General features: G+C 40.8%; 1 protein-coding gene across 8 annotated transcripts in view; it reads left to right on the plus strand.

Annotated features, from left to right (window-relative positions):
- Nucleotides 1-24,071, plus strand: part of filip1l (filamin A interacting protein 1-like) — a 287,603-nt gene that overhangs the window by 159,324 nt on the left and 104,208 nt on the right. For 7 of the 8 annotated variants that reach the window (XM_036128076.1, XM_021312267.2, XM_021312269.2 and 4 more), the window contains 3 exons: nt 12,166-12,478; nt 14,826-14,999; nt 15,125-15,303. In XM_036128076.1, coding sequence (XP_035983969.1) covers nt 12,166-12,478; nt 14,826-14,999; nt 15,125-15,303 — 666 coding nt within the window. Of the gene's footprint in view, nt 1-9,001; nt 9,028-12,165; nt 12,479-14,825; nt 15,000-15,124; nt 15,304-24,071 lie in introns of those variants that run through there. The other variant, XM_036128075.1, reaches the window with a different exon arrangement.

Raw genomic sequence — 24,071 nt, forward strand, 5'->3', positions numbered from 1 at the left:
CATTCTTTCTCTTCGGCCAGAAGAATCAAGCTGTGGCCGCGGTGCATTCTGGGAAAGCAGCCAGTTGTCTGCTCTGATGCAGGCTCATTTCCGGGGAGCAAGGCCTTGGCCAATAGTTGTGAAGCTTTCCCAGTGACACCGCCCCGTCTCTCTCCCTCCCTCCCCGGCATTGTTTTGACATTAACAGCTGCAGTCAGACGGACCAAGTGGAAAACACGAAGTGGAAAAAAACAAAGTGAAAAAAGAGAATAAAATACAAAGGGCAGGCGAAAATACTTTGGATAAAAAAACCCAGAAATGTTAGAGGCTAGGGTGACCAAACGTCCGTATTTCCCGGGACATGTCCGTATTTCACATCCTGTCCCGGGCGTCCCGGGTTTTTTTTAGAAAGTGAGGAAATGTCCTGCTTTTTAAATTACCTTCATTGGACCATTAAATTGACAGGCACAAGGGCACTGCGCACAGCGCTGCGTGTGACGTAACCCCTGAGCCGCGTCAGTGCGGGCAGCCCTGTTCTTAATCAGAAGATAGATAGCGTGGATAACAATATCTATCGATCGATGGGCGTGATAGGAAAAAATAGGGTCGATAAAAAGTTCGATAGACAGTTTTACTTCCTTGCTACAGTCGGCACGCCGTCACTAAGCGCCGCCCTCTCAAACCACAACACAGAGCATGTGAATATGTAGCAGCAAGTAGCGGCGGAGGAAACGGTCCCAAAACGAGGTTTTACTAGTTCGCCAGCCTGATAGAAATAAACAACAGTGATTTGTAAAACTTGCAAGGAACCGGTAAAAGCAGAGTCTGGTAACGCAACCCACCAGTATTCATCACGTAAGCCGCTCAGCCGCTCACACCCGCAGCAGCGCGAGCTGCGCGGCCCCGCGAGCTGCGCCTTGTCGTCGTCGCGTTCTGTAACTTCTTCCAAAACAAAGCAGGTAGAGCAGCTAAACTGGGCTCCCTTCTTTGTGATAAAATGACAAAGCGTCCAAGCGGCATAAGGACATAACGCATGCAGTAACGTGCTTCATAGTGATGGATATGCTGCTGTTCTCTGCAGCTGAAAAACCTGGCTTCAAACAATAACCTGCCACTCTTTATCCGCGATATAAAGTTAAGTTATTTTTCTTAAAAAAAAAAAATCTGTTATGGTTAAAAAAGTTGGTTGAATAAAGATTTAATTGGAATTCTGTGTTTGTGTTCTTTAAATCAAATCATTTAGCAATATCATAAAATGTCCAGGCAGAGCTGCACATAAAATATGGTTTTAAATATTTTCAATACTTATCGATATCGATCAATATGCCTTTTCTTTTTTGATCGATAAGCTTTTTTTCTATATCGCCCAGCCCTATGCCACATACATCTCTATGCATGGGAACACAGATTCCCAACCCCCCCGCTCAAAGGTGTCCTGCTTTTCCCAAATGAAAATATGGTCACCCTATTAGAGGCAGAAATAAATGCTTGCTTCAGAAATATAAGGTTAAAATAAAATAGAAATATTTATGGTGGAGTAATAACACACTTTAAAAATGTTGCTTTAAAAACACAAAGTAGAAATACACGAAGTGGAAAAAGAGGAGAAGGAAATAAAAGGGCAGGCGTAGATCCTTTGGGAAAAAAATAACTGTTAGAAAAGTTTGAGGCAGAAATAAATGATTGTTTCAGAAATAGAAGGTCATCTCTGTTCTTCCCACCAAGGATCCCAGCCCGTGTGGCTGACTTCCTGTTTGCGGTAAGGCGTATTGTGTCACTTCCTGTTGTTGCTGTGGAAACGACGGTTTTTTGCTCCAGGCTCTCGCTTTTTATCTTTAAACCTCTTTGCTGTAACATCTATTTCCAAACATAAGCACTTTTAAAACATTTTCTGTGGCTGCTCATCACGTTTGGGAACTCCTCGTGTTTCACACGGTTTGTTCTTTGGTGTGATAACAGGGCGCTAGCCTAGCTTTAGCCTAGCGTTAGCCAAGCCTTAGCCTCATAATGGCCGCATTATGGTTGCTAATCAACTTTGTGAACATTTACAAAGCAATGACCTACTTGAGGAGTTTCAGTCAGGCTTCAGAGCTCATCATAGCACTGAAACAGCTCTGGTGAAGGTCACTAATGATATTCTTATGACCTCAGATAATGGACTTGTGTCTGTACTTGTCCTGTTAGATCTCAGTGCTGCATTTGATACAGTTGATCACAATATTCTCCTACAAAGACTTGAACATACTGTAGGGATTAAGGGAAAAGCATTAGGCTGGTTTAAATCTTATCTGTCAGGACAGATTTTAGTTTGTTCATGTTAATATTAAATCTTCAAACTTTAGGGTCACCTGTGGAGTACCACAGGGTTCAGTCCTTGGACCAATTCTCTCTACTATATATATGCTTCCGATCGGCAAAATTATCAGACAGCATGGGATTAATTTCCACTGTTATGCTGATGATACTCAGCTATATTTATCCATAAATCCTGATGAATCCAATCAATTACTTCGACTGCAGTCATGTCTTGATGACTGTCAAGTTTCGATCTATTTTTTGTGCAATTCCCCACTTGAGAGGGACAGTCCCTCCACATGATGATTTTAACAGGATTTCACTCAATAAACAGCCATGGGATCAGTTATTTGACTTTTATTAACCATTCTTTGGTTGGCAGTAAACAGGTGAAAAACCTCAAAAGAAAGATGACAAATACAAGTTATTGTCTGAGTTGACAGCCAAATTAAATGCATAAAGTCATTCACATATAACCTGGATAAACACATTACTTTCATTGTAACCATATAACTAAATATGTTCTACCAAACAAAACAGTTGGTATTTTAATTTTCAAAGTGTATACTTTCTTATCTTTTAACCAAGTATCTTTAGCCAAATACCTTTTATTAACCTTCAATTGGTTTAATATTCAGGTTAATTAAATAGATTTCATTATAATTTGGCCAGACTATGTTTCAATACTTTTTAGCCAAGTTACTAGATCTTAAATTTTTTTAGCCAAAATTTCAGACTCTGAAGACTAAAGTGAATTAAGAACTTAAGATTTCTACAATGTTTAAATTACTTTTAACCATTTCAAACACATTCTTTGTGAAACAATGAATTTGGCTCCTACTTTTCCTTTGTACCCCACTTGTTTGATAAAACTAAACAACATTTGAAGTTACAAATATTACAGCGAAAAGTCCAATCAAAGTCAAAACATGGCCAATATGGCGCTTACCAGCTGTCCTACACAGTTTTGTGGAGGGCTTGATCTTGCACAAACACCTTGGTTTCAAAGATGAAGTTTCCTTGGTTTTGCGATGCTCTTTATGCTCCTTCCACTGTCTAAAGACAACAACAGAGCCAGGTACTGGCATGCCCAGATTGCTTGGAAGATTTCTTCCACCTGGTTCACCACTGATTGAATGGGAGGAGCTCACAGGCAGTTTGTCAGCACAATGACATCAAAAGCTGGATGACTTTAAATTTCCTGCACTTAAATTCTGACAAGACAGAAGTTGTAATCTTCGGGCCAGAGTCCTCAAAAAAATAAACTTCTTAACCAAACTTAAACTGGTTGGCATTAACTTGGCCTCTGGTAATAAAGTAAAAAATCTTGGTGTTATTTTTGACCAAGACATGTCATTTAAATCCCATATTAAACAGGTTTCCAGTGTTTCCTTTTTTCACATCCGGAATATCGCCAAAATTAGAAACATTTTGTCCAGGAGTGATGCTGAAAAACTAGTCCATGCATTCGTTACTTCAAGGCTGGACTATTGTAATTCTTTACTATCAGGAAGTCCACAAAATGCAGTTCAAAGCCTTCAGCTGATCCAAAATGCTGCAGCAAGAGTTCTGATGAAAATCAACAAGCGGGATCATATTTCTCCAATTTTAGCTTCCCTTCATTGGCTTCCTATTAAATCAAGAATATAATTTAAAATTTTTCTTCTAACGTATAAACCCCCTAATAATCAAGCTCCATCATATATCAGAGCTCTGATTACCCCGTATGCTCCTAACAGAGCACTTCGCTCTCAGACTGCAGGTCTGCTGGTGGTTCCTAGAGTCTGTAAAAGTAGAATGGGAGGCAGATCCTTTAGCTATCAAGCTCCTCTCCTGTGGAACCAACTCCCAGTTTTGGTCCGTGAGGCAGACACCCTGTCTACTTTTAAGACTAATCTTAAAACTTTCCTTTTTGACAAAACTTATAACTACAGTTGCTCATGTTACTCTGAGCTATCTTTATAGTTTTACTGCTATAGGCTTAGGCTACTGGAGGACATCAGGATCTAATTTTCTCACTCTATAGAGTTCTACTGTTCTTCAATTATGCATTACGTGTTGTCATTTCTGCTTTAACTTTCTGTTCTCTCTCTTTTATCTTCATAGTAGGTACACATGGTCTGTCGTTCTGTTAACTGCGACATCATCCAGAGAAGACGGCTCACCCGCTATTACCATCTAATGTAGAACAGATTACTGGATGAATGTGTGCTTCTGTGCTTTTTTGTCTCTCTTGTTGTGTCTCTGCTCTGTCTTCTGTAACCCCCAGTCGGTCGAGGTAGATGACCCTTTATACTGAGCCCGGTTCTGCTGGAAGTTTTCCTTCCCGTTAATGGGGAGTTTTTCTTCCCACTGTCGCTTCATGCTTGCTCAGTATGAGGGATTGCAGCAAAGCCATGTACAATGCAGACAACTCTCCCTGTGGCTCTTTTTTGATGAATAATTGATAAATTGTTGAAGAAATATAATTTTTTTAATTATTTTGTCACGTTTAATGGCACACAAATTTATATTATTAGCTACTTTTTCAAGCCAATTTATATTATTAAGTCCTTCATTTATTTATATGTGTATTTTTAATTATGGCAGGATTGGTCCTCCATACAGAAGTGACATCATGGGGTTCCTAGGCAAAACTAGCTGCTAGAGGAAGCATACAGGCTTCTTTTCCTACCTCCTTCCTTACTGGCTGTACTATTTGGACAGCACTTATGGCAACAGCTGACGAACTTTCGCTTTGTCTAAAAAGTCCTTACTCTATAAAGGTATTCAAATGGAGCCTAGGACTTTGTGATGGCCACTCCAAAAGATTGACTTTGTTTTCCTTTAGTTACTTTTATAACTAATTTGGTGACATGCTTATAACCATTGCTCAACTGAAAGACCCATTTGTGTCCAAGCTTTAACATACTGCCTCAGGTTTTCAAATGTTAGTTCAATATTTCCCCTTAATGTTTTTCTTGATTGCACAGCACACCAGTCTCATTTGAAGCAGAAGACTCACATAATGTGATACTGCCACTCCTGACCTTCTGGGTTGGTGTTTTCATGCTTACAAGCGTCTACATTTTTCTTCCAAATCGGGTTACTTCATTATTTCTGTGGTTAGTTTTATCAAATCATAGAATATCAATACATCCGTCCATCCTTCAATGCTCTATTGGTGCTTATTCATGCAGGTTTGCAGGGACGTCATGTCTCCAAAAATGTAACTTTTCTAAGTATCCATTGGCTGACTTTAATCTGACTCCATCTGACTAGCCTGTTTTAATTTAATAGTACTGGCCTAATCCTGTTTAGCTCTGAAGGCCCATTTTTACCCCGGTTTAAGATTTGACAATAAATGAGAAAAAACATTGATCAGAGGTAAACATTGTAATATGCATATTTAATTCATTAGGAATTCCGAATGGAGACAAAAGTTTACATTACCATTGTACCTACGTCCTTCAGTTATATTAACTGAATATGACTCTAGGAGTCTTAAACTAGATTAACAAAGATCGTTTTAAAGATTAATATAACCTGTGAAAGAACTACACTCCGATCTAACCACAGAATAAAGACCAAAATTATCATGCAATGCATAACCAAGATCCTAACTGTACTAGTATTTAACATCTTAGGAATATGGAACTTATAAGACAAATGCAGTGATTACAAAATTCTATTTTTTTCCTCACCACACACTGTATTCAATTGTTGTCATGATGTTGTCTTGTGTCTCAAAGATGTCTTCTTCTTTCCCTTAAAAATATTGGGTTATAGAGTCTGTTATTTGTCCCAACCACAATCTTCATAAAGCTGTATGTTAATCATTTTATTAAAAATAAAAAACAAAAACAAAATAAAAATCCTGCTGCCTCATCCGCGAGTGGCTCCGCGCTTCAAGCTGTTCCCTGATGCGTCTGTGAACCCTCCGAGGGTGGCATGCACCGCTCTGCAATCTGATGGGCCTCCTGATCCTTGGCCCCCACATCTGTCTTTCGATGACCTTAGTGCGCACTTAGTCGATGTCTGGAGGTCGGTGCACCCTCCTTCGTATTTCTCGGAATCTCCTTATTTATGTCTCCAATACAATCTTTATATGTCAAATTTTTGTGTGCTACCTGTAAATCCTGGAGGTTGATGTCGCACCCCGAAAAACTCCTTTCAGTCATATGGAATGTATCCTGTAATGAAATTAACTCAACACTCCAATTTGACACCCCAACAAGAAACAAACATCAAAGCTTTACTCCATGTTAATTTCGTCTGTGCACAGATGTTAGCCAATTGTTTTTTCAGATTCCCATTAATCCTTACCACCTTCCATTGTCCCTCTTCATCCTGTCAGGAAACCTATGCCTAGAAATATAATATTTAATGAGACATTTTATCACAGTTTCTCTGTCCTCTGTTATCGTGGGCCTCTGGTCGTCCTGTAAAAGAATTCACGCACACACAAATACTTTAAACCTCTGATGGGGACCCCGTGTCTGTGGAATCAAAAATTAGTTAATTCGGTTTTGAAATCAAAGTATATTTTTCCTGTAAGAATGTCAGCATCTTCTTTGGATCAAAGTAACCATGCATCGCACCACTTTACACAAAACATTTCTGTAACCTCTATTCCAATCCCAGATGTCCTACCCTGTATGCTGCGAAAAAAGTCCCTGTTTTAATCCTAGAAGAAATGCAAACCTCCATCATGTCATTTTACTGCACCTTTAGTCCTCTTGCAATAAATTCCTCTCTCCATTTACGTTCAATAGATACCATACTCATGTCAAAAAATCCTGCATCCACCCTTTAGCATCATTTGACATGCACTGTTTTTCCAACACATACTGAACCCCCATACTATTCACTTATCTTTCTATCAACTTGTTACAAATCCTGATCCAGTTAACTCCAACACGATATATGCAGCTTTCAATCCTTAACTATCCTGCATGACACGACAACCATTTTTTAAACTACTACTTTAACAGAGCCTTTAATAGAACTAGCTTAGATCTGCATTAAGTTACCCTCTGTTGCTTTCTATTTTATCTAGTTTTTCTATTTTATCTAACATTTACTTATTGTCTCTCTTTCCCTCCTTGGAACAAAAATAATTTTGTTACAAAAACAGTATAAAATCGTCAACGGGAGTCAGTAAAACTGCAAACGCATAACATAGTTAAAGTAGGAAAAACACTTTCTTGTATCCTGAATCCAAATCAAAATAGTATTCAATTTTATCATACCATGTATCTATATGAAGTACTTCAAAGGTTGCGTACGATCAGTGTACTTAAATGAAATGATGACTGCAGACTGATGATCTCAGTTGCACACAACAATCCGGTTCTATGAGAATGCTGGACTTTCCAAACATCCTATATAACCTGATTGAAAATACCTAGTAATATAACAAATCCTGATGACCGTCCGGTGTATCGCAGCTGGCAACTGTCATATGTGAAATATGTACTTCACCTAATGAGAAATAACCTAACAGATTTGTCCAATCCATTTGTGTACCACTGGTAACGAATAGTATTTTGTTTAAAAACAGGATGCTTAACCCAGACCACATCTGTGCATTCCGGAGTGAGGCCCAGTCGTAAGACCGTCACCCCAGGAAGTCCGAACTAATAGTAATCCCCTACGCTAAATTTATGACACGCACTAGTTACCCAGAAAGACACTTTAACAGTGACCCTAAATGTAACTGGAGCATGTGAAAGTATTCTCACCCCATTGGATTTCCTGCTCATAGATGAGATGGTAACGTACACCTTCTGCTGCTTAACAATGATCAATGCATTCCCGGCGATAATAGAATCAAAACTCATGTTTAAAAAGAGCTTATCAGTTACACAGCAAAAAAATGTAATAGACATTAGTATATTTCCAAAACAGCAAACCAGTACGCTGGTAGATGCTCAATCGGTTGCCTGAAGGAAATGTTTAACCATCTCCTGATCCATTTGCCTAGTTGCTCAAAGATGGAGAGAAAGAAAAATATGAGAACACATGCCATCCAGATCACATCCCATTAAATTTGTTCAGCAGTATATGGCTAGAAATATCTACCTGTGTTTTACCTTAAAGATTCTTGTTACCTGTCTGTGTGGTTCCTGACATAGACCCAGATTGACATGCAGCAGGTCACTCAGAAAGGAGGTATGAAGCTTGGACTTCGCATTTAAAGCTTCCATGTGTGGAACTCTGAAAGAGCACCAGAAGCTTGGATAGATGTGAGCATCCCTTCCCCCACGTGTTGCAACGGCAGACCGCCGTAATGTCTCTGCAAAGCACCTCAGTGACAAAGTCTCAGTCCACAACTCAGAATTTGATAACACATGTGGCTTCAATATTGCTGAAAGTTCATAGTCATTTCCCTTGACAGCTTGGGATCTGCGCTGTTCATGCGGCCTTGGCCATCCTTCTTAGGGTGTGTAAACATTGTTCATCCCCTTGTTGGGGTACTGACCTTCTGGAGGTGAGGTCATGTCAGGATTTGGTGACTCCATGCCAGGCTGACCTGCTGGAGGTGTGAAACAGCCTCTTGCCCAGTGCCCAGCGTGAGCAGCTGTCGATGGGTGCTCTAACAGATTCATCATATCAGCTCTTAATGCTCAACGTATTGCCCCAAACTCGAATCGGCACTGATTAGCACATTGTCATCTGCCTCCATGTTTCAGAACCAACAGACCTGCAATGAAATGAAGGACAGAAAACAAGGAGGAGGCAGCCCCCCTCCTTGAATTAAATGAGACTGAGGTGGGTTGAATCAATATGAGAAGTAACTGCTGAGACAAACCTGTGTTGAATCATTTACTTTTTGATACTCACTGTCTATTTTGCTTCCAATAACTGTAATTGGAATACTATTACTGTAACTGTAATAACTGTAATCACTAAAGTTTAGTACTTTTAGTAATCATCAGACTCAAGCTTTATCTTTCTCTCCTCCCCCTGAGCCACATGCAAATAGTGTATCAAATGTTTTTCCCAGGGAACGTATCAGGATTTAAGTTCATCAGCTTAAATCCCGAAAAACACAGACAACTGAAGAGGATACGATTTTTAACACTTCTTCTCTAAATAATTCACCCAAATTGGACTGATTTGGTTTAGGATCCACACCTGTTGTGAATCCCAGTCAAACTTAGGAAGCTCTGCGGAAGTAGACAAGGGAAAATGCTGTGTAACTGCATCTTTCAAGGAAGAAATTATTAAAAACAATAAAGTATCATCCTAAAATGGCTCTAAACTCTGTTTCGTGCCTTTTGGTTAAATTTGTTTTTAACTCAGCCAGCCACAATCCACCACCAGTAGAATAGAACACTTTGGGGGTCCGTCCTGTGATTTTCCCTTAATACTTTCAGTTCCTCCTCTTTTCTGCCGCTCTGCAATCTCAGCATCTATAATAAAACGATGCAAGCCATTAAAATTTGTCATAGATTCCTCAACAGTAACTGCTTCATTTGAGGATAACTCCAAAACTGACTCATGACTAGATGCAATGTTAAGAAAATCTATCAAATCAGCAACAGTGCCCTTTTGCCAACACAATTAAGCTTCATTTTACCGTTTAACCTTTAACTTTTAACTTAGTTCTGTTAACTTGTGTTTTTCCCAGACCTGCAATGACCAGAAGCTGTTAGCGTGCTGTTTCGCATCACAGAAGCACCCCCATGCCCCTTTCCGTATTCGGCAGAATCTTTTCAAATTGTATTAAACAAATCGCCTGATCTCACTGCCGTGCCTCCAAACCCAGTTTGGAGGCTAGGAGATAATTTAAATTATCCCCCTGGGAACCCTTTTTGTATTAAATTGTATTAAACAAATCGCCTGATCTCACTGCCGTGCCTCCGAACCCAGTTTGGAGGCTAGGAGATCATTTTAATTATCCCCCTGGGAACCCTTTTTGATAATCTCTATTCTTCTCTTCTATTTCTCTTCTCTTGTAATCATCAATTCAACTCAGCTCTTTTTTTTTAAATATTAACGTATCTTAACCATTTTCTATTGCTAAACTACTTTTGAGAGTCTCCTTTCTCAAGGAAAGTTTTCCATCCCAGCTCTAAATTCACCAGGGCTCGTCAGTTTGGATTTGAGGCAGCCAAATCGTGAGACTTTTTTTTCTTTGTATTTTATCTTTTTTATTTTATTTTATTTGTATTTTATCGTTTCCATCTTATCTTACGTTTTTTGACGTAGACTTAAACATAAATCCCATTCAGTCGGTTTTAACATACATTCCATTCAATCCTCTCATACTAGTTGCTCTGTTCAACCCCTGATATTTTGAAAAGAGAGTTTCTCGTCTAAAGCACCACTTGATTTAGCCTACATCTAATCTTCAGCAAATAGGAGAATCAAAATCTCCTTACCTTTTTTCGGGTCCACCCTGTGGTGCTGTAAACAATTACTCCTTCGTACCCAAATGTAAAAGGTTCCTTCACTTACTGTCAAATCCGAGTCACGGCTGACCATAAAGTTAATTTAATAGTACTGGCCTAATCCTGCTTAGCTCTGAAGGCCCATTTTTACCCCGGTTTAAGATTTGACAGTAAGTGAGAAAAAACATTGATCAGAGGTAAACATTGTAATGTGCATATTTAATTCATTAGGAATTCCGAATGGAGGCAAAGATTTACATTACCGTTGTACCTACGTCCTCCTCTGTATTGTACCTTTTGTCTGATCCAAGTTTTGCAAAGACATCCTTTTCATAAACTTAGTGCTCCTCCCGCTAAGCTCAGGAGGAGGGGTGGTTTCAGATTTGGAGGCTATCTGTTTCTCAAACAATACAATACTTATTTTCCTCTACACCTTTCAACCCATGTACAGGTCACTCTCATAAGCTTCACCCAGCATCTGCTTTTCTATTGTTTTGCGGTTTGGTGATGTACTTTAGTAGTAATAAAAAGGTAGATTACAACGCCGTATATATTGATTGTTTAAGCCCCTGTGGCTGTGGGTAGGCTATATAATGTAAATTCAAATGTGATTATGACATGCAGTCCAAATTTCAAACGGAATACCCTGAACTCGGAATTCAGACCTATGGCAGCAATATAAAATATGACTGCCATGTGCAAGACATCCTGATTGTGGGTTGTTTATAAGGACTTCAAACAGATGGTTTATCACTAAAACAATTGCATACATAACTCTCAATTAAATAATCTAGCTAACATGTCCTTTTAATGTCTAAGTGAATAGAAGCCAAAATATAATGGAGAGTTCAAAGAAAATGACTTATGATATTTAGAGCATAAGGAATACATTGGTGTTAGAGAAATATGAATGTAATCATTTTATTTTTATTAAGTTACAGGCATTTAGTCTGTTTAAAGATCTGGCTTGCAGGAATGTTCTATTGTTTTAACCCCACACAGGAAAAACAAATGCTTCTATCCAGCTGTGTATGTTAATCCTACACCTCTTTGTGTGCCAAACCCCATGTTGTAAACCCCCCTGTCCCTTCTTTGAAGTTGATAATAAAGGCAGAGAGAAAGAGGTGACTCGGGGCAGATGATCCCAGACTGTCAGGGAGGGGACTTCTCCATTTGGTTTCCTCTGCCCTATCCTGCAGGACAGCCTAAACTTGTGTTTGTGTTGTTTTCTTTGTAGGAGAATAGGGGTTATTTATTATAACCCTATAAATTGGTGTGAGGTGTTATGAATGTTCCAGGAATAATGGGAGGTCTGAAAAAATAGTTTAAATGCTCAAAATTGGTGTTAGATATGGTCTGAAATATACCATGACAAATGTTAATCCTCTTAGTAATTGGGCTGTTAGTAGTTCACCTGATTTGTACTTTGCCTTTTGTCTTTGTTGTTAATAATTAAGTAATTTTTCACAAACAGTGCAGGAATTTAATCTTTCAACTTTGTATTCATCAACAGGTGGAAGAGCATGCTCTCCCACAACAACAGTGTAGAAGACATAGCAAAGGCCAAACTAGAACAGCAGCATAACATGGACACACGCAAGAGATCTACAGAGCGTGACGAGCACACAGGAAGAGCAAAATGTCGGGAGCCAGTGGACAACACTGGAACTATTGAGTGGAACCACAAAACTGCTAAAAACAGCAGTAGTGCTGGTGGAAGAACTAACAGCAACAGTACTGGGAAGGGTGGTCGACGGGAGAAGGGCAGGGACCTTTCCCAAGATGACCTTGTCTTTCTGCTGAGCTTGCTGGAAGGAGAGCTACAGGTAACTCAAACTTTGCAATTAATGGTGACAATTTATCTTAAGCCAGGCATCCTGCAGACATGGCACCGACCCCAGTCGGACATAAGAGTCAAACATGCTGGCTTAGTGGTCACTGGTTACAGACAGACAGTGTTAATAGACAGCTGACGGCGTGAACCTACTTCTTGTCATTCCAGAATAAGATCCAGGAATCTCCTGGCAGGTTTCAGTAGAGATATAAAGAGCCTAATAATAAGGATAGGCTAGATACATAAAAGTTCAACATTCAAAACAACAGAATTATTATCTACAGTGCAGCTAATCTCCTAACTGAAGACATCTTGGAAAACTAGGAGCAGGACATCCTCTCCGACCCAGAAAAGGCACTCTACCCTTTTCTGGCTCAAGACCCGGGCCTCGGGTTTGAAGGCACTGATCCTCATCCCGGCCGTGTCACACTCGTCAGGAGGCTTTGGAGGCTAAATGACAAAAAGCATAAAATGTCTACATAATTTTTGATAACAAGGGTGTCTGTGGTTTTGCTTGCTTTTATCATCTAGCATCTTAACATTTTTACATTATGAAATAATACCACCTTTTAAATGTGTTACTGTATCCGATAACTTGAGTTTAAGCATTATTCTACAGTTCTGTTCAGAAAGTTTTATTCATTCATCATTGGACATAAATGTCAGAATAATTTCTGTCTTTTTAAAGTTTTTCTGAACCAACATTTTTCAGGCTGGAATTATTAAGTAAAGACATAAAAAACAACTGAAATGTTTTTTTAGAAACAAGAATTTGCCATTACCATATAACATACAAAGGATTCCTGGTTCAATGTGTGCTTCTGTGTTTTTAGTGTCTCAAATCTGTATGATTTGATTGAATTTGACTTTGTAAAGTGACTTGAGATGACGTGTGGTGAATTGGCACTATATAAATAAAATGTAATTGAATTGACTACACATGTTTGGATGTATCATAAAAAAATTTGTAATCCACATAGGGTCAGAATTATATATACAGAGTCAAATATATGCATACTAACCCTGCTAATGTAATGATTGATTTAACAGAACCCGATATTCAACCAGACACGGAGCATATGCTTAATAGGTTTATTTACAAAAGATCCAGTGGAACAAAAAAAAAAACCACCGTGGTTTAAATAACTGAAAAAAGGCAGACAGAACTTCCAGCAGCTGACCACTGCAGAACCGGGAGAATGTTGTCCATCAAAACAAGAATGTTTCCCTGAGGCCGTCCAAAACAACAAGAAGCACCAGGCAAACTTCAGGCAGGCAACAAGAACAGAGGGAAGGCTCAAAAAACAGAAGGGCAGAGATCTGGTCGGGAACAAACAAGCAGAATAGCAAAAATAAGCAGAGGCAGGAAGGCTCTTACCGACGGCATGTGAGTGGAGAGAAGTAGAGACGTTCTGGCAGAGTGCAGGGAACTGAGACAGGTATAAATAGGCTTGCTGACAGGTGAAGAGGGAGGGACTAATTAACCAAAACCAGGTGGGAGTAATCAAGAAGGGAAAAGACTAGAAGGCTGAAAGGACAGAAACTAAGATGAACAACTACAGAGCAAAAATAACCATAAAGAGAAAACCCAAGATAGAAAACAAGACTAAGACTGAACAGAACACAAGCTTTAATCAAATCTAATAAAGAAGACCAGATAACTGAAACAGTTAAAGCTAAACATGAATCCAATACTGGAAACATAAATAAACCCTAAGGCAGGAAAGTTAACTTAACCAAAACAACATGAACCAGAACAGAACATTACAGCTAATACTTGAGTTAAAACGTCCCTTAGCAAGTTCCACCCCATATTTAAAGAAAATTAGAATTTTATGTTCAAGAACAACTCAGGAACCTCCTAGACTCCAGCAAACTGAAATGGTCATAACCAAGACAGGAGCACCTGCCCAACACCTTCTAGCTCAAATCAAAGTTAGAATTGGAATTGATGAAGACAATAAACAGTTCTGGAAAGTTCTGGAAATGTCCTCCGAAAGTATGTCCTCAACCTTGTTAAAAATGTGTGAGAAATGTCTGTTTAAAAGTTGGGTCTGAATCAGGAAATTAACCAACTGAAAAAGGTTTATTGTTTTTTAACACTAAAAGGGGTCACAGATACAGTCACAATGATGCTACAAGCTTGTTGATTTTTAGTATGGGACAAATCCCAGAACTAGCCAGAGTGTATTGATATGTTTGAGAGTCAATTTATATTTATTATTCTGTTTGGAGTCATGAAAGTCCATCAAAATTAGATTTTGTACACTCAGTTGTTGATTTTAGATGTGCATGGCAAAGGTCAATCCGACCACAATCCATTTCTGCTCTGATCACAGGCCAGGGATGAGGTGATCACAGTACTAAAGGCAGAGAAAATTGACTTGGCGCTGTTGGAAGCCAAATATGGGTTTGTCACACCTCAGAAAGTCCTACAGGGCCTGCAGAGAGACGCCATCCAGGGAAAGTCTGACATCTTCCAGGAAGACATCTACGAGAAACCGATGGCAGAGGTAACAGGAGTTCTCAGTCAAAAGCTCAATCAGTTAAGCACCATTGTAGCAATAATGTGCCAAATAACTGCTAAATGGTTGGAGAAACAGATGACCCAGATGTTTTCTGTGTTCTCCTGACACAGCTTGATAAGTTAGTGGAGAAGCAGAGGGAGACCCATCGGCGGATGCTGGAGCAGCTGCTGATGGTGGAGCAGGCACACAAACAGGCTCTGTACAAACTGGAAGATGAGAAGAGGAACCATGGAGAGTTCATGAGGAAGAGTGACGAGTTCACCAACCTGCTGGAGCAGGAGCGTGAGAGGTCAGTCTTTGTAGTTTTCAAAGACGGTTGCATGTGAAGAGTTGCAGATAAAGAGAAATTAACATCCACGCTGACCCATAAGTCACAGATAAAGTCAAATCTCATTTCTTTTTTATGCAGAATTGGTCATATTTCAATTGGTCATATATGGCTTTCTGTGACTATGGTATCACTTTTTTGCAATTTAGAATTCAGGGTGACTTTAGTGTATTTCCCCATGGTCTTTACTTTGAAGCTTGAGATAAAATGATTTGGATGCATGGTCATTCAATCGGTGCTGTTGAGATCCTATTAACTCTTGCCATTTAGAACCATCACAATCCTAATGATCTGATGTATGGTCCACAGTAAAATAAGGTTTTTTTTTTTTTTTTTACTCAGTGACTGGAGATTAGCCAGTCACTGAATATGGAAGGCTACAGGTTTTTTTCTGTAGCCAGAATTTAGGTTTGAGGCTTAAATATTGAACTAGGTTTTGCATTGACACCTCTGCTTTATAGGGTCACTTTGAATTTTTCAGGAGCAGAGAAAATTATCTGACTTCTTGGAAAACTAAAACCAGCATGTCAGCATCAGTGAAGCTCAGAAGCAGCAGCAGCTCAGAGTGAAGGACACTTGGGGATGAAATTGTTGATTCTGTGTTGTAATGTGGCATTAAGTAATTTTCCAAACTAAGTGAGATATTAGCAGTATAGCGAGTCTGGCTGTTCTTGCAACTTCATAATCCAGTTTATCTACTTACTGTGATACCATAGTAAGCTTCATGAATCTGGAAATGACCATTCTGGTTAGTTTAAAAGATCATTGCCAGTGGTGTTGTGGACATTCATCATCCAATCTGTTCAGTGTTTCCCGCAGGAATTAGGTTGTGCGAGGCGGACCGACTCGCGGAGCGGGGGCGGGGGGGGGGTGGTGGGGGGGTGCTTGTTGACGACACGTCTTCCGCGGACCGAATCGCGGAGCGGGGGGGGGTTGTGGACGACACGTTTTCGGCGGAGCGGGGGGGGGGGGGGGGGGGGGATAAAACACGTTTTCCGCGGACATACTGGCAGAGCGGGGGTATCCATGTGTTTTTTCCCTGCCATTCACGCACGCGCAATACCAACAACAACAAACCGCGTGTTAACGGCACTTTTTTTTTTTTTTTTTTTTTGGAATGTTGGCGTGGCGGTAGCGTGTGTTTGGCGTGGCGGCCGCCACGCCAAGATAGCGCTGCGGGAAACACTGCTGTTTCAAATTTGTGTTGTTTTTTTCTACAAAAAATGTAAGCCTGCTCTTTTGTATGTCCATGTATTCACTTATGGGGGCTGTTAGGTCTCCTCTAAGTAGCTTCCTCTACATTATGTTAGGCAACTTCACATCACTTTTTAGCTGACTGCAAAGGTATTTGGAAGACGGTTTAATATCTGAAGTGATTAAACTGATGATCAAAGTATTGAAATGCTCACAAGCGCTGCTTGATTTTGCCAAACCAGAAAATATATCTTGAAATGCTATTTGGGGACAATAGACAGAAATAGAGGAGCCAATACGAGGTTAATCTGTCAAGCATGATGTGGAAAAAATCATGCAGAGTGCACTAGTGTATTTGTAATAATCAAAATGGAGGACTGCCTACAAATTCTTCAAATTCACCAGAAATCAACTGTTAGATGATGGAGGCAAGAACAATGTTAGGTGTTCCAACAGGTCAGTGATCTCAAAGACTAGTCAAATTGGAATGGAAAAAGTAGCCCATCATTAAGCTTCTGGAAGGGCACATGACAATGAAGGCTGCTTCCAAGCTGTACTCTGTTTACTGCTTACTCAGCAATACCGCATATGATTTTTAAAAAACAACCTAGCACTGCACTGCAGATACTGAGAAAGAAACACAATACTGGAAATATTAATTCAGTTTGGGGGAGAACAGAAAAGAAGCCTTATTGAGAAATAAATATGTTAAAATAATTTTTTTATTACATTTATTTTACATTGCTTACTACATAAATACACACAAGTATAGAAAATAGGTACTGTTAAGTACCAGTATCGATTCCCAGGTACCAGTACTTTATTGGTTCAAATGTAAAAAAGGTAAAAAATTAGTCCATGGCAGACTTCCGGCGGCGCCCTGAGAGGCTGCGGCTGTGTACAGCTCCCGACAACCTGTGAGCATTTATTCAAAAATATGCTGCCTACCACACTACAAACTATACATCGACCCAGTAGATCAGTACTTGACAACCTGCTGGAGTTACGGTCATCGAGTATTTTTGGACTCGTAAATACAACTACTTTCAATTGTTTACGTGGCTTCGTGGTGCTTCGGGCACAAGTCCCAGAGGCCCACAACACAGCGGACTCGCCGAGCAGCACACGCCGGAGGCGGAGCAAGCGATAGCGGTGTGACCAGCGGCAGAAGCGCGGCTCTCGAGGTGGGCTGACAGCTAAGCTGAAAGCAAACCCCTACATAAAGGCCACTTCCTTACATCCTGCTCTCCAACGTCCGCTCACTGGACAGCAAAATAGGTCATCTACAACTCGAACTCTCCGCAAAGAGGGAGTTTGGAAACTGCTGCGCTCTCATCCTGACGGAGACATGGTTTACCCCATCGATACCCGACAACACCGTTAGCCTGGATGGGCTCGCTACTCTCCGCGCCGACAGAAGCAGCGGTCTTAGCGGCATGTCCTTTGGGGCGGGCAGTGTGTTTACATCAACAACAACTGATGTAAAAATGCCATGCCAGATTGGTCACCAGCTACTGCCCTCCAGAGATCAAGCTGGTAACTGCAGACCTTTCTACCTGCCCAGGGAGTTTATTGTTGTTTCCATCACTGCTATTTATGTGCCTCCCAGTGCTAATACTAAAGAGGCTATGAGCCTTCTCTATCGGAATATCACTGAGCTGCAATTTGCACACACGGAGGGTGTTTTCATTATTGCAGGGGATTTTAACCAGGCCAATATGAAGACGATTCTCCCTCAATTCAACCAACACGTGTTTTGCAACTCGGGGAAAGAACACTCTGGACTTGGTTTACACCAATATAAAAGACACAATCAGAGCAGACACCTCGGCTCTTCACACCACCTTTCTGTAATGCTAATTCCTGCATAGAAGCCCCTGCTAATCAGAGCAAAACCTACAGTCAGGCAGGCGGGGGTGTGGACTGAGGGGGCCATAGAGGCACCCCAGGACTGTTTTGAGTGCTGTGACTGGGACATGATCAAAGCTGCAGCAACATATGACAACAAGATCAACATTGATGAGAATTCCATGACTGTGTCGGGCAACATTAACAAATGCATTGAGAATGTCAGCACCACAAAGAACATCATTGCCCGGGCCAATCAACAACCCTGGATGACTGAGGAGGTTCGTCAAACGCTAAAAGCACGGAACTCAGCCCTCAAGTCTGGCGACAAGGAGGCACTGAGGACAGCGAGAGCCAACTTGAACTGTGCCATCAGGTTAGCGAAGCAAAGCCACAGTCAGAAAATCCAGGATCTTTTCCACAACGCCAGCAACACTAGGAGGATGTGGCAAGGCATACGGGCAATTACAGAATACAACACGCCCTCCCCCCCTGGTGGGTGAAGTTGATGCCGACTTCCGTAACGGACTAAATAACTTCTTCGGGAGTTTTGAGGCACTAAACAGCACTCATGCAGTGAAAGCTGTTCCCCATCAGGAAGAGGAGGCACTCTGCCTTGACAGCCGACGTATTCAGCCCCCTGCTGTTCACTCTGATGACACACGACTGTGTCCCCAGGTTCCATACCAATGACATTGTGAAGTTTGCAGACAACACAACAGTGGTGGGCCTCACCAGAGACGACAACGACCGGGACTACAGAGAAGAGGTGGACCAGCTGGTGGACTGGTGCAGAGACAACTGCCTGATCCTGAATGTCGAGAAGAGGCAGGAGATCATCATCGACTTTTGGAAGAACCAGCCTCACTACACTCCACTGCTCATCAACAGCTCAGCTGTGGAGGTGGTCAGCAGCACCAAATTCCTGGGGGTGCACATCACAGACGACCTCACCTGGTCTGTGAACACCACGTCACTGGTCAAGGGGGCACAGAAGCACTTGTACTTCCTGCGATGGATGAGGAGAGCCCACCAGCCCCCGCCAATCCTCAAGACCTTCTATAGAAGCACCATATAGAGCATTCTGACCAGCTGTCTCTCTGTGTGGAGTGGCGGCTGCAGCGCCTCCGACTGGAAGAACGTGAGGAGAGGGGTGAGGACAGCAGAGAGGATCACCGGGGCTCCTCTTCCCTCCATTAAGGACATTTCATATCAGCGCTGCGTGTCCCGAGCCCGGAACATCATCAGGGACCCCTCAAACCCCCACCATGGACTGTTCTCCTTGCTGCTCTCTGGGAAGAGGCTTCACAGCATCCGCTGCTGGTCGAAAAGGTTCTGCAACAGCTTTTTCCCCGCTGCTATCAGACTGTTGAACTGTTGAACTCTAACTGGACTCTGCATCACACTTGCATCATTATTTTGAACTACCAACGTTGCCGAACTTTTATAATCCACTTAAATAGTACACAACTGAATGTTTACTGTAATTTTGCACCATATTATTTTGCACTGCACTGAACATTTTCATACTAATGCCATTTGTGCCATAATTTTTGCACCATAAACATGGTAGAACATTCTTCTGCACACTGTTTTGCACCGTTTTTCTCCTGCATTGTTACATTCTGATCACTGCGGCACTTTATATTGCAATGTTATCTTATTCCAACCACAACCTCATCACACTGTCGTAAGCTGTATGCAATGGAATTTCGTTCTGTATGCACTCTGTACATACAAAATGACAATATAGTTGTCTAGGTCTAAGTCTAAGTCTTTATGTAGCCTAGGTGGCTAAAAACAATGTAGGCTGCAATGAAAGAAAATCACATTTTAAAATTAAATTTTTTTATTTTGTTCATTGCTAGTGTTTTGCCAATGAAGGTGGGTTTCTGTTCATCAGAGACTCCAATAATTTTGGACCTGACCGCACGCTTAAGTAAAAACAAAAAAATGGAGGAGAGGCACAGCAAGACAGAGGAGAGTAAAGAGTATCTATGGTCGGTATGTTGTTTCTATGGTTGGTATGTAATTTTAAAGAGTTGAACAATTGGTATGCACATTCAAGAGACTGAAAAATGTGCATTATCGAATGTGGCGGGCCAGTCTGGTCCAAGATGTCAGGGCCAATTTTCTGTCCCAGCCTACGTCTGTTTACAGCCATGTTTGACCCTCTGGAAATGTAGAGGTGACACAGGAAGGATCACTGAAGAGGTCCCCTGCCCAAAACTGCAAAAAATTTATTTTTGCTTGAGTCTGAAATCCTTACAAAGTGCTGTTTAAAAATTAAAGAAGGACTGCAAAGAAACCTTAATGTTTACCTTTACTAACCTGGTGCATAGAATCACTTCTGTTCACTTTGTTTGGATCATTTATACATTTGGACTTTTTTCTTCCTCTAACCGCAGTTCTTCATTCACTAACCTCTAATCTCCTACTGCTGTTTTTATTTTGATCCCTCTCCTAGCAGGAAGCCTTACTGACCTCCTTCCAGGATTCCCTAAAAGGCTTGTAAATATTTGCCAGGACAAGGGGTATGAATCTGGTTCTCCTCTGATTAACTGTTGATCAAGCAGGAGTCCACGAGCAATAAGCTCAGCGCAGGCTGGGTTCTGCAGGAGAAACAGGGGTGTGAGAGCTGGAGCGGCATCATAACCATCAACAAATGTTAGCTTAAACATGACTTCAGCTCACAGATATACACGCAGGTCTTCAGCTCGTCTTTGTTCTTTTCAGCAGAGGGCAGGGAGCACATTTTTATGACCATGTGCTCTCACTGAAAAATCAATGCTATCTTTGCACAATGCTTCCAGATGACTGTAACCGGAAGCAAACATGAATAAAGTATGGTCTTACTTTATTCATGGTCTTGTCAAATTGTCATTTTCAACACTACACTGTGTCGTCATGCTTTCACCTACGAACATCGTTTAACTTCCAGTTTGTAGATATATCTTTGAACTATTCAGAAGTGATGGTATGTGGATATCTTTTATTGTTTTCTCATCATGCTATTTTCAGTTACCATGGTGACAAAATTCTCCAAAAAACACCGAACAACTTTAGCCTACTCGCTCAATTTTCACTCTACATGCACAAATTATACATCAAAACGTAGGTATTTCTGTCTGGATTCAGGAAATGTAACCCTCATTGGTGTAGGTCTTTTAGATTTCTCGTAAATCACCTCAGACCGGCAACAACCCCAAAGTCAAAATTATGCAAAAAAGAACGAACAACTTCAGCCTACTCGCTCAATTTTCACTCTACCTAGACAAATCATACGTCAAAACGTAGGTCTTTTTGTCTGGATTCAGAAAATGTAACCCTCGTGGGTGTAGGACTTATAGATTGTTTTCATCACGCCATTTTCACCTACCCTGGTGACAAAATTATCCAAAAACCAACAAACAACTTTAGCCTACTTGCTCAATTTTCACTCTACATGCACAAATTATACATCAAAGTGTAGGTATTTTTGTCTGGATTCAGGAAATGTAACCCTCATTGGTGTAGGTCTTACAGATTGTTCGCAAATCACCTCAGACCAGCAACAACCCCAAAGTCAAAATTATCCAGAAAACAACAAACAACTTCAGCCTACTCACTCAATTTTCACTCTACATGCACAAATTATACATCAAAACGTAGGTCTTCTTGTATGGATTCAGGAAATGTAACCCTCATTGGTGTAGGACTTATAGATTTTTCGCAAATCAACTCATACCGGCAACAACCCCAAACCCTCCCCAAATTGAGCGAGTAAGCTGCAGTTGTTGGGAGTTTTCCGTCCTGCAGACAGCCAGCCAGGGCCGGTCAAAGCCATAGGCGTACTAAGTAACAATTAAATTACTTCAGTTATATGCACCACCAGGTGGGCGCCTTCTTCAACTTCTTCAGAAGTTAAACGTTTCTAGTTATGTCTATTATGTGGGGGGCTGAGTGTAATGTGTGATTTTGGTGTCTTTGGAGCATTTCTGCAGCATGTAGCAGAGGCTATGGATGTTTGACACCTCATAAAATAGACATGCTTTATCTGACATGGCCCAGATTTATTGTGGTGCTTTCTCTCTAAAGGAAGTACAGACTGTGTCAAGCAGAAGTTGGTAGGACCTTCCTAGAGCTACTTCCGGTTAGCAACATGCTAACCATTAGTCGCTAACATGGTTGTGTTCAGTATCACCGGGTAATAGTCACTGTTAATGTGGTCCAAATCCTGTACTGGGAAGTGCCTCAAAAAGGGAGATAATACAATTTTGCATGGTTCTTGTTTATTACGTCGCCATGGTAACTCAAAATGGCAGCTTATACAACAAGAGCACCTGACTGGATGAAGAGGCTCGTTTTGACATGTATACTATGTATACCAAACCTGCCACCCAAGGTTTTGATCCTGCGACCTCTGGACTGCCAGTCCCACAACTTAACCAGTGAGCCAACACCAGCCATTTATAGATGTGCATTTAGCGGAGCATAACTGCATACATGGCCATTGAAGAGCATTGGGTGACAGATGGCGGCGAGCAGCACCTTGTTTCTCCGGAACCATAAATGCTAAAGACGTAATTTTTTCTGTGTTTATTTCGTAACGGATAGGGGAACAGGACAAGCTATGGGTTTTTGCTGGAAATATTGTATGGGACTTTTTGGCATGGTTTTTCGCTATTTACGTTGCCATGGTAACTCGAAATGGCGTGAAGTACAAACAGCACACTTCACGGCATCGAGACGCACGTTTTGATATATACTTTGTGGAGGTAGACCCTACGGTTCGGGCTGTATTAATGGTGAAAACCCTTATAAGGTGCATGGTAATAGACACTGCCCATGTATTTGCATGGCAGTCGCCTAACAAGTATTTGAAATACGTATTTCAAATGCAAAATACTATTTTGTAATTTGTATTTTATTGAGATGATGAAAATGCCTTTGTATTTTGTATCAAAATACTAAAGTGTTGTGTATTTTTGTATTTTCAACATACTGTAAAATACTTTCTGTGAGACACAGTCTGTGATGACATCTAACTATCTATAAAGCATGAAATAGTGTCTGTGGCACCTTTGCAGTCAAGTCCCTGTGATACCACTCTCGGCCACTAGGAAATGTTGGCACTGTTTCACACTTGCTATGGGCACATTGCTCGATCAACACAAAACACACAGTGCTGCATATTAGATTGAGTCAGGTATCTTCTACTTGGTGCTTTGTCAGGACCAGTCAAGGAAGTTTCAAAGCAAGGTGAGCAACCAAATTTACCTAGTTTATTTCAGTAACTCATTTATTCACAACCATGAACCACTCTTTGTATTGCATGTTTCTGTTCAGTGTAATGTTCAGTGTTCGTAAGGCCAGGCTATTTGACTTTTGAATGTTAGCTGCTAACTAACTCACTCTCTGTGTTAGTTTAACTGTTGTTGGTTTCACCAGTGAACATTCAAAGAATCACGTTTTTAAAGTTATTGTTATGTTACACGGTTTCCTTTTGTTTCGTGTAATTAGCCTATAGCCTACATAGGACTGTTGTATCTCATTGTTAATATGTGTGCTGCTGCAGCACCACAGGTGACCTTCTCCGCCACTTGTAGTAGGCTAGTTTTGGCTCATACTAGTGTTGGCCGTTTTAATTTACTTTTTCTTAGAAATGTACCTAAATAATGTTCTACTGTTGACTGTATGTAGCCTAC

This window comes from Fundulus heteroclitus, chromosome 24, assembly GCF_011125445.2.
Source record: "Fundulus heteroclitus isolate FHET01 chromosome 24, MU-UCD_Fhet_4.1, whole genome shotgun sequence".
Classification (NCBI taxonomy): Eukaryota; Metazoa; Chordata; class Actinopteri; order Cyprinodontiformes; family Fundulidae; genus Fundulus; species Fundulus heteroclitus.